The following is a 12,036-nucleotide window of genomic DNA, read 5'->3' as shown; positions in this document are numbered from 1 at the left end:
TCCGATCCCGGACACGTTAATTACGCCATACCGGGACGCTCCCTGAGGCCTCAAGATAGATCTCCAACAATCGGACCCCAAGCCGAGGCCTCTCATTACCTACCTGACGCACTGCACCGAGCCCATCAGTCCTGATGATGATCCTTATTTATACGGATCGAAACGCCGTCGACTTCCCAGCAAGATATTGGGCGCCCTTCACTCAGTGGTTCTTGAAAAAATTGAAAATATAAATTGAACTGTTTGAAAACCACTCTGTTTTTACTCACTGTATATAATTATTCACCAATACTCCTTGCGCAGTCCACGCTGCTCTCACTGTCACTTGTGCCGCCGCAGTGCCACTCACCTTTGCACTCGTGCACCTTGTAGAACTCTGGGCTGTCACTTGTTATTTATTAAATTGCAGTGCTGATATTAACTGTAATTATTTCTGCCATATATTCTTCAAAATGTTGATAAAAATGATGCCTTGAGCACATATGAAAAATCAAACCGAGTCTCCTTGTTCCTTCATGGATAATGCTGTATAGATATCCTTGATATTTGTCTTTAAATAATACCAGTTGGGATATTGTTCAATTATGGGACAGCCATAATGAAATTGAAGGACACTGTTACGAGATGGATCGCGCTTCCGCTCTCAATGGCTGGCAGAGTCTCCCTTATAAAAATAGTCGTCCTGCCTAGATTCCTCTACTATTTCCTTAATATACCATATTACCCAGGTGCTTATTTTTAAAAATTTTACAGGCAGAATTAATTAGGCTGGTATGGGGAGGGCGACACTCGAGGCTCCGGTGGGCGGTTTTAACCCAACCATATAGTAAAGGAGGCTTCGATATCCCAGACTTTGAGGCATACTTCATATGTGCACAGGCACATTACCTATATCACTGGGTGAGACCCACTCATTTTATGCCTTAAATTGCAGTCGAGGACTGGATTGCACATCCTATGCCACTAAATGGCGTGGTCTATGGGAGACAGGCGTATTTAGAAACCCCCCCCCCCCAACAACAGTGTCTTGCACGATCGATGCCTGGCAGAGGCTGCTACGTCAAGTTCGCATGCCGCTGCTTTATGCACCACGTATGCCACTCACATATCATCCAGAGGTAGCACTGTTACAAGAGGCTGGGTTCCAGAGGATGTGTCGTGCACTTCATATAACGACTTGGGGTGACCTGTTTGCTGACGGTGAATTCCGCGCCCGAGACTGTTTCTTTGACGAATACACTCCTAACCCACTGGAGGTGTTCTACTACATAAGACTACGGGAAAGCATGAGAGCTATTCTCCCGGTGTACCCAAAAGAGCCAGACTGTGTTGCCCCGAATATATGATTATACCACGATTTCAATTACCACGCATGGCTTTACCACGCGAATTTTACATCGCAAGTGGCTTTACCACGCTGGTATTTACAACGTAGGATTTTACTACGCCTAGAAACGTCTTACCTGCACGTCTTTCTCTACGAGCCCTTACTTCCATCCTCCATTGAAACAAGCGTCAAAACACGTATACCAAAATAAAAAAAGGACTGCTTTTTTGACGTACACGGCACGTCTTTGGGGGAGGCTCTTTCCTTTTTCTTTTAAATTTATGTTCGTTTTTTTTTAAAGTAAACTGCTTGTTATTTTTGGGGGGGGAGACCCCCCCCAGCCCCCCTCCGAGCCCCCCCCCTTTGCCCCCCAAGCCCACGCAGAACGACTTGAAGGAATACCACGTCTCCCCCCCAGCCCGTGGTAAAGACGTCATGGAAGGCACCCTGCGTGGAAGGCACCCTGCGTGGTAAGTGTCACGTGGTAAACGTTAGTAGTGGTAATGCCTTCGTGGTAAATGATGTTTCCCGTTGCCCCACTCCAGGTAGTCTAGAGTAGTAGTGATGGCGCGCACATGGTATCGCGCATATACGACAGTCTTCGCACTCACACACCGGAAGTCACTAGCACGGCACAGAGTCACTGGAATGAGGACTTGGGGGCTGACATAACCGATGAGAAGTGGGAGTATTGCTGTGGAGTTAAGGGGCGCATGACAGCAAGCTGTCGTTTTAAGATTATCCATTATAAATATTTGCACAGGCTTTATTACACCCCGCTGCGCAAATATAGATTCAAATTGGCAGACACTGACTGCTGCGAGAGATGTGGGAGACCTAGCGCTGGCTTCCTTCACCTGGCGTGGGAGTGTCCGCAAGTGGCGCAGTACTGGGAGACTATACGTGGTGCTCTGGAACGAATGCTAGACTTACAGTTCCAGGCGGATCCGTTGGTGTTTTTATTAGGATACACAGCACAGATACCTAAAGCCAGCAGAGAATTCATGGATGTGGCGCTTTTACTAGCTAAAAGACGCATTGCCTGTAAATGGGGAAGGGCCCCTAAGTTTAAGGAGTGGATTCACGACATGGTGTACTGTCAGGACCAGAATAAGATAAATGCAGACACTATGCCTGTGTCCTCTAGACCCAAAGACATATGGGGGCCACTGCAGGATTACCTGCTGCATCAGGAGGCTGAGACTGAAGGGCATTCTACCCCAGCAGAACGAGGGAGAAATGAGGAAGGTGGGGGTAGTGATGATGAGTAGAGATTCATGCAGAGAATAAATCACAGAGGATACTGCCTCTCTGAGCACAACAGGAAAACTTGTAAGATTGTTCCGTGAAGTGTCACTAGGTGGGTCACACATGCTAGATAGACATGAAATGAATATTACATGCAACATATAATGAAAACCCTGTTTATGATGTTTGAAAACATGTGAAAATGTACTGCTTCGGCGGGGACCAAACCGCGTTCGTTGGAATTGTATACTGTACCATGCTGATGTGTGTTTTGAGATGTGAACTTGTACTGTGTTCAAATACGTAAAAATACCAAAAATAAAGTGTAAAAAAAAAAAGTTATCCCACATTCTACTGGTTTATCTTTCCTTGTCCTGCTAAGGCTTTGCTCTGCCAACAGTTAAGGATTATCATTTGGCCCGATTAGCTTTTTTATGATTGCCTGATTAGCCATCCCTTTTTAAATCGCCTCTTGTGATGAGTTTCTTAAAGGGGCTGGGCGACATGTTCCAGCCAACACCTTTTGTAATACCGCAGTGCGACCCTAATTTGATTCTCACATACCTGATGGTCACTCAGTTTGAGCCCATGCACTAGTTACTGTAAACGTCTACTCACCATAAAGACTATATTAATCATTACCGTAACTTCTGCCTGGCGAATGAGAACTCCAGGCTTTGTCCTTCCAGTTGCCATACACATCCTTCAAGGACAAGCTGGTCCTCTGGACAACAGTGGCATCGTGCTGAAGGTAGTGACGCCCTTCCACATAGGGCAATCAATTACCTTGCCAGCTTTCTGTAACCTACCTTACTCGTCCAAGGAGGATGAACCGCTTCATCGGCTTGATCCTAAAACAACTTAAATTTTTATTTTTAAGTTGGACTTGAAACCATTGATTGGGCAACCAACGTTTTGTTGGCTCCTCTGGAGCTAAAAAAAAAAGGGGAAGGGCTGTGCAGAACCAAATGGACGATATGCATCAAAATCTGCTGTAGGATAGCCAAGAAAAAGCCCCGGAAGGCTTGTGTGGTTATTCTACAAGAGCAAAGGCTACTACCACTGCACTAGTGCACAGTGTACCAGTCTCCGACATCTGCTTGGCTACCGTATGAACATCACATTACTGGATCACGAAACACTGCTGCCCGGATAGCCAGGTTCAACCTGACTGGCACCTTGCCTGATAGGCCCTGGAGGATTTCCTGTTCTGATCCATTCCTCAGATCCACCATCTTGGAAGTTGCTGCTTTGATATCTATACACAAGGTGAGGAGTCTGTGATTAGAAGTCTCAGTCAAAAGAATAAGTTACTTGCCTTCGGTAATGCCTTTTCTGATAGAGACCCTATCTAACCGCAGATTTCTCACCAAGCCACTCTCTATCCCGTTCTGTGGAATGCACTCATGAGTACGATGTCAGTCTAGTGATCAGCACTCTAACAATTTCGGATTTAAATAAAATACCCTATGTTGTACATTAAAAGGATATTGACTGTCACATCTGAGTTCAAATACATCATGAAGGAACTCTGCCTTCAACCGCACTGATGTATATGGTGAAGGAATTGGAATTTCTTGGTGACTTACTGTATCCTTATCATTTCCACAGAATGTACTTTATCACATATATGTCTCTTTGGAAGAAGTGGCTCAAACAGATGGGACTGACCACAGAACGGAATTCTGATGGTTACTTCTTACTGCAGATTATTCACCTTTAAAAAAATAAAAACAAACACACCCTGGAATTGACAGAAGTTATCTGCCTAAAGTGCCACCCCCACGCAATGCGGTCAGCTCCTTTCCTTCTGTGCCCTTGAATGTAGATCCAGAGCTCCACTCCCAACTTAGTTGGTCTTTCAATCTAGCACTCGCAGTGTGCAACATGGCCAGTGACGTCTTGCCGGCCGCTCAGAGGACCTTTGGCTGTCACTAGCCCCAACTATACAGGATGTCCAGGGCACAGGCTAGTATGTATTCTAAAGTGGTCTGGACACTATATACTGTATCAGCAGGGCTTTGGATTCCACTATTGTGCTTAGGAGACTCACCTGGATGTTAATGGCTTTGAACAGCTGGAGGTTATTTGCAGTAAAGGCTGATTTTTCACTAGAAAGATTCAAGAATAGTTCACCATAGCATGATCCTTTGGGCTATTGATGCCAGCTAAGCAGTTTCCCCAGTAGTACTGGAAATTCAGAGACCATTCCAGGGAGATGGTTTATAAACTGCATTACTCCCAACCTGTATTACCGCAACCAAGTTCTTTTGAGCCCACGGATGTGGAACCCTTAGAAACCATTCAATCCAGCAGGTACAGTAATACTCTAGTGCTTCCTTTTCTGCTGCAGTGGCTACCAGGCCGCTTTAGTTTGCTCTCTCAGGCGCATTCCTGTCCAGTTGGAGGCAGAGAATACAGCATTTTCTCCCTTGCTGGTGATTAATCACATTGGACAGAGAGGTCTTACAGATTATTCAAAGAGGCTATGTCCTGCTCATCATTTCCTCCACTCTCCACCTTCCTCCCATACCAGTGAGTTTCGGAGGAACTCTCAGCAATTCTGTAGCAGGAAGTCAACGTTTGGTTGTCCTAAGGTGACACTGAATGCATGAAATACTCTGAGAGACGATAAGGGTGCTACTTCCATTACTCCTTGTTCTGAAAAACGGATGGAGACCTTAGGCCTGTTTTAGTCCTCCACCTTCTGAGGAAGGACTGGTTCAGAACCCAGGAGACTGGATGGCATGTTTGGACTTGCAGGATGGATATTTCCATACTCCGGTCCTGCAGTCCACCAGCTGTTACCTGCTTTTCAGGGTATGCCTGGAACACTTTCATACTACCTTGTTCCCCTTCAACCATATCTTTGTTCCTTCAGCATTTAAAAAAATCTTCAGACGTTGTGAGGCCATTTATTCTGATACCTTGATGACTGCCTGCTAAAGGCATGCTTGCTGCAGTCCGTTTTCGACCACGTCCGGACGACTACTGCTCTGCTGGTATCATTGGGTTTTACCGTCAACAAGCCAGAATCCCACCTGAACTCAATATAAATGCTTCCATTCACTGGAGCAATTCTGGACGCTTTCAGAGCCTTTCCTCTGTAGCCAGTCAGGGATGTGGACCATATGTTTAGGGATACACCTGGGTCTCGTTGTGGATGCCTTACGTTTCTTGGTCTCCTGGTCTCATCCATCCCTCACCCTGAATACCAGGTGGCATATGCGGGCCCTGCAGTGGAACCTCCGAGCCAAGTGAGGTCAGCATCATGAATGCCTCTCCGACCTCATCCAGATCTTGCAGGAGATGGTTCAGGATATTTTGTGGTGGCAGACTGACTCCAAGCAAAGAGTGAATTGACATATCTCAAAATGCCCACCGCGTCAGGGAAGGGCTGGGTATCCATTTCTAATTTAATTTGTTTAGCAAAGTTTACCCTCAAATATGAGAGTATTACTGTGATCAATTGCTGTCTTACAAATGGTTTAATTGGCACCATAGTGGTTGCCATATGCTAATAAGTATTCAGCCTATGCCTTAAACATATTTTTCCAATATTTGTATTTCCCACTAAGGCTAATGCACTGTCAAAATCCACAGCACAGTTTGGTGGTTAAAGTGAAAGTACACCCTCTCACCAGGAGAGACATTGCTTCCATCCTTGGAGTCATGCACGTGTCCAACACACCACCGAACATTTTTAAACACGCAATGTAATAAACATGCTGTACTTCTTGCCATCCCGAATGCATCCACCCCTGGTGTAATTCACCAAAGTGGACCACTTGCAAAAGTTAGCACATTGCAGTACAGTAAAAAATAATTAAAACATGCGTTGCAACATCACTGAAGCAAGACTCCAGAAGCGGTTGTATTTGTCTGAATTTTCACTTCTGCTCCTTTTCTTATTTATTCTTTAAACCATATTTTATTGCCATTTACACAGTGTCGACATACACATGGATTCGGAGGCTCAAATCTAGCGTCCAGAGTACATAATGTGCCATTGACATTCTCTGGTGTATTTTCATGAACATTCCCGCAAACACAAAACTAACCTCCCCTCCCCTCTTAAGTTGCGCTTCGGTAAACAGGTGGTGTTGTTTACATGCTACACGGTTCTTGTGCACGAGACTCCCAGAGACCGTGCATTACAATGCTATACCTTCTGACTGTTTTAGGCTGATTGTCCCTCTTGTCCATCTTCTGGTTCTGGCACTGCCACCCTAGGAGTGCCCACCCCACTAATGTTGGCCTGCTCATTCGCCACCATTTCACATACTAAGCTTTCCCAGGCTCTGGCCCTCTCCATCTTGCCTATTCCCCGGCTGGCCTCTCTGAGTAGCAATCTGCCTTCTGCTCCCACCCACCTCTCAGGCTCTTTTTTCCATGTGGTGATCTGCGGCCCTCCCTGCGCTTTTCAATTCCTGGCTATCTACCTCTTGGCAAAGACATAGGCAAGGTCTTGAAACTTTCCTGTCACTTTATTTTTGGCTTTATGGGGAACCACCCAAAGAGGAAGTTCTCTGGGGTTTGTGGAAGCTCTTTGTCAGCAAGGTCGCACATCACCTACTGTACTCTTTCCCCCCCTCCCCCCCCCCCGAAAGGCTTGCAATAGTGGGCAGGTCCAGAACATATGGAGTATGTGCGCCTCTTTCCCCGCATCTCGGGCAAGCCGCCGATTCCGCACCAAAATGCCTCCTAATGCGGGCCGGTATTAGATATGCTCTGTGTAGCACGTAGTAGTTGATTAATTTAAATTGAGCATTCCTAGACGCTTTCGGGGTACGTTCTAGGATTTTATCCCACTCTCTCTCTGGTATCTGTTTATCCAAGTCTTCTTCCCACCGTAATCGCAAGCGTTCTAATGGCTTTGGCATATCCCTCTGTATTGCCTTATAGAGGCAGGACACCGTCTTAATTCTTCCTGCTGTCAGCACAACAGACCTGCATCCCGCCAGTGCTCGCCGCGCCGCACCCCCACCTTTCTAATGCGTCCTAATCCTGCGCGTTAGGGCCCTATGCTTCAGGAAGTGACCACTGGGTAAGTCATACGCATTTTGCAGGTCTTCAAATGGAAGTAGCGTGGAGTCACGGTACAGGTCTCCCATCTTAGTCCTGCCTCAACCAAGTCCTCCAGTCCTGCCCACCCTGCGGAAGATAGCGTAGCATCATGATTGGTATGTCGGGGGAATAGGGAGTTGCAGCGCCCACCTTATCAAGTATCTGGCCCAGCAGCGCACCACCAGCCTGGTTGAGGTTGTGTCCTCGGACGTAGTCCAACGCACTCGCAGAAGGATTTTCACCAAAGTCGCAGTGTCTGGTGCAGTTGGTCAATGTTCCTTGTCCGGGTTACGATCCGCTGCCAACCATTGGATCAGCCAGTATAGTTGTGCAGCTAAATAGCAACTCTCGAAGTCAGGCACCGCTAGCCCACCCTCCAGTGTGGGGCGGTGCAACGAGGCCAACGCCACTCTCCTTCTTCCTGCACCCAAAAATAAATGATGTGACCATTGAGTCAAGCTCTACGAACATCGTTCGCGGGATCCGTGCCAGGAGAGTCCCGAAGTAGTATAGTAGGCGTGGTAATGTTACCATTTTCAGGACTGCTACCCTCCCAACCATGGACAGCGGAAGCGTTCCCCAGAAGTCCATCGCTATTTTCGCTGACCTCCCCACCTTACCCACATTGTTTTCCAATAAGTCCATCGCTCCATTATATATTTTAACTCCAAGGTACTGTAGGCAGTTAGGTTCCCACCTCCAGTGTTCCTAAACAAGCAGCGGGAGGGGGAGGCGGGGGACAATCCGGCGCCATTGGGTATAAGCCAATTGACCTGACGGCCAGATACAGTACCAAATCGGGCCAGTATGCTGCACGCTCTGCGCAGTTCGCCTGCCGTGTTACGTAAAAATATCCAGAGGTCATCTGCATACAATGCTATAAAATGCTGCCCAGTTATCATCCCCAGAGGTCCTTTTTCTCATTTAATGCTTTTGTGTATTTTTTTTGTTTTCCGTTGTTACATGTAAAGGAGATATTAAACTATTTTTGCAATATTCTTAACATACATGTATTTGCTCTATGGTATGTTTTAAAATATCAGTATAGATGTATTTTATTTATTTGCAACAGATGGGAGTTTGAGGATTCTGAAGAAGATCCGGTGACCAGCATTCCCTATCAGCTACAGAGATTGTTTGTCTTACTGCAGACTAGCAAGAAAAGAGCTATAGAAACCACAGATGTTACTCGGAGCTTTGGTTGGGATAGTAGTGAAGGTAATATTTAGTACAACAGTGTTGCTTTCTTTGTATACGCTTCCTCATTTATTATCTCTGTGACACAGATTTTCTCATTTCTTTTCACCAAGCAATCTTTATAGTGAGTTATTACACTTCTGAAGATAGCATTTCACTTTGAGGTAAGATACAACAGTTGTCAAAAATGAGTTTGCTTCCCCAGAGACAGAAGGAAGGACCAAATATAATGCCATCATAGTTTTCTTACAGTTTGAGGCATATCTTTCTTTCTCCCTATACTCTTTAGAACTTGATTTAATTTCCACTTCTGAGGTGCCCAAACATGTAAGAGGATCTGTAAATAGGGTCTCTTAGCCAAGCTTAATCAGTGTAACCTTTACATAATGCAACCAGGGAGCCTGAAGCGCGTTGTCAAGGGATAAGCAATCTCTGATAATGTTTTGAGTGAGTCCCACTGTATCTCTGGTCCAGATTAAGTGCCAGAGTAGGACCAGAGCTATAAAAATCAGATCAGATTTAAATGGGACAATTAGCTCTTGGTGCATGATATAATTTGAGCAACCTTTCAGGAGAGAAAATAGCTTTTTAGTATTAAATTTCTTTATTGACAAATAAAGATACACACATACATAGTATGATGCAATACATATTCGTGGCAGTGATATGACAGATGCCATCATAAAAGGAACAGCAATAATAGGCCAAGTAAGACATAACGTAGCAGCGCGACCACTGCCATGGTCGCTGGGTCTGTTCGAGAAGGCATGTGAGTATGCAAACAGAGAAACAATAGCCAAACCCCACCTCCCGGGTCCCCCTGCCCCCCACCCGCCACCCCTGTTCCAGGTCCAATATCCTCCTGTATCCACTGAATCATCTAGCCGGATGATACCACACCTTCTACCTGCGAAAGTAAGTATCTGGGACAGGTCACTTCTCTGAAGAAAATAGCTTTTTAAAGAAACTATCTTCTTTCTGTTGTAATAGCTCATTTTTGGATATGCCCTAAATCCCTGCTCCATATGTGGCTGTAGCGAAAGCTTTGGCGCCATAAATGTTTTTGATTGGCTCCAGTGGATTTATGCCCAGTTTTTTTAAGAATGAACGTATGGCCATGGTGTTCTTTTCTAGTGCGTTATATCTGTTCTTAATCATATTTGTCCAAGTCCCTTCGCTATTAAAAAGTACCCCCAAATACAAAAAATACTTAGTTATTTCAATTTTCCGTGTAGCTATAAAAAAATGATGGTAATATTTTTGGCTGTTTCCGTGCTATAAGTTTTTGATTCATTAACTTGTAGATCTAGTGCCGCCATATATGACGCATAATTATTTCTTAGTTTTTGCCCGGCCTCACCTGTCGTAGCAACCAGTACGGTGTCGTCAGCATACAGCAGTATAGGTAGCGGTTTCTTATTTACCTTGGGTACATCAGATACCTCAAGACTCAATGCTGATTCTACACCATTGGTATACATTGAAAATAAAAGAGGGGCTAAGATGCAACCTTGCCTAACCCCCCGGAGGATTGGGAAAGATATTGTACATTCACCCTGGCTGCCGTACCTAACACTTGCAGTAGACTGGGAGTTTAATTGTCTGATGGAAAGTATGATATTATCATCCACTCCCATCTCTTTGAAAATAATCCATAATTTATTATGCAAAACAGAATTAAACGTAGCGGAAAGATCCATGAATGCCATAAAAACATTTCCTCCTTTAACATAGGTATACTTTGCTGCAATTAGATTTAAATTTAGGCTCTGATCCAGTGTCCTGATCCCTTTTTTAAAACCATATTGGACTGGAATTAAAATGTTTTGGTCTGCGGCCCATTCCTCCAGTCTATTTAACTACAAGCGGCCCATTAATTTACATGTTCCATCTAGAAGTGAAATTGGCCTATAATTCTTACGCAACGCTTTGTCCCCTTTTTTTAATACTGGTATGATTACTGTTGTTTTCCATGAGGCAGCGGTGCCCCATTCAGCAACTGTATTAAAAACATTGGTCAGGAATGGAAAATCCAGAGTTTTGGGTATTCAAAGAAAAAATCAATAGAGGCAACATCGGTGCCCAGAGGCTTTGCACTACTGCATTGAATTAGTCCATTTTCCACCTCTGACATTGAGAAGGTAATGGGGATACCCATGTCATAATTTGGGAGGTAATCATTCAGGTTTACCCTATCTACGGCTAACCCGAATATAGCTCTATAGTGATCCACCCATGCATCCTCCCCCACGTTTATGCTTAAAGAAGGGTCTGTATCTTCACTAAAAAATGGTGAATTGACTATCTCCCAGAACTCTTTGGAGCTTTTTAATAGTGAGGCAAGCTGTAGTTTGTCCCAGGCATCCTCTTTTAGAGCTATAACTCTCTCCTGCCTACATTTTTTGTATTGTGCCCGAAGAAAGCTGACCTGGGCAATATTTTTGGGACTTTCCTTTAGTGCTTTGTGTAAACTACTGAGGGTTTTTGTGCAACTGTATTAAACCAGTGCAAGGTTTTTAATATGCAACATTTATTCTTAGGTTTTAAATTGCTTTCCACCACACCCAGTAGTGAGACTAACGCCCGGACTAAGCTTTGCGGGTCACTATGCAAATCAAGACACATTAATATATATTTCTGGGTACTCCCAATTACAGTAGGCAATAATACATCTCTATTTATTTCTTCCCACTTTAACAAAATGCCATTCCTTCTTGCGATTCTTGGTGCTGGGGCTTTCCTAACCGTACTATTAAAGCAGCCCTTTCATTGGATTTGAAAGGTCAATGCAACATGATCACTAAAAATTGAATTAAAGGTTCCTATCTGGTTAAAAAACCTGGTTAGGAGGATAAATAGTATCCCTGGCCCCTCTTAAAAGGGATCGCCACCACTAGCTAGTCTAGCGTTGAACCATGTATTGTGTTTCCAAAAGTTTTTGTCAAAGTGCCAGTTTGGTTGTCCACAGGGTTAAGAATTACCAAATGTTTCGTGACCAAGAGTCTGTTCAATTAATCCCCATACTGCGTATGTAAAAAATTATAGGGTACAACCCCTTCTTAGTCTACCAATCCACATAGCGGTGTTGTTGTTTTTGGGCAACTATGAGCATTAAAATCACCCACCCACACTATATGTAAGGGTTTACGATAGGTGGTTATTACTTTATCAATCGCATTTTCAAGTGAGTGGATTAC

General features: G+C 44.6%; 1 protein-coding gene across 4 annotated transcripts in view; it reads left to right on the top strand.

The window, feature by feature from the left end:
- The window catches only part of USP47 (ubiquitin specific peptidase 47), a 1,403,284-nt gene that overhangs the window by 232,138 nt on the left and 1,159,110 nt on the right, over positions 1 to 12,036 (top strand). For all 4 annotated transcript variants that reach the window (XM_078680933.1, XM_078680934.1, XM_078680932.1 and 1 more), the window contains one exon: positions 8,715 to 8,860. In XM_078680933.1, the coding sequence (XP_078537059.1) occupies positions 8,715 to 8,860 (146 nt within the window). The remainder of the gene's footprint in view (positions 1 to 8,714; positions 8,861 to 12,036) is intronic.

The sequence above is a fragment of the Lissotriton helveticus genome, chromosome 3_1 (genome assembly GCF_964261635.1).
Source record: "Lissotriton helveticus chromosome 3_1, aLisHel1.1, whole genome shotgun sequence".
Taxonomy (NCBI): Eukaryota; Metazoa; Chordata; class Amphibia; order Caudata; family Salamandridae; genus Lissotriton; species Lissotriton helveticus.
This window is presented reverse-complemented; position numbering and strand designations above follow the sequence as displayed.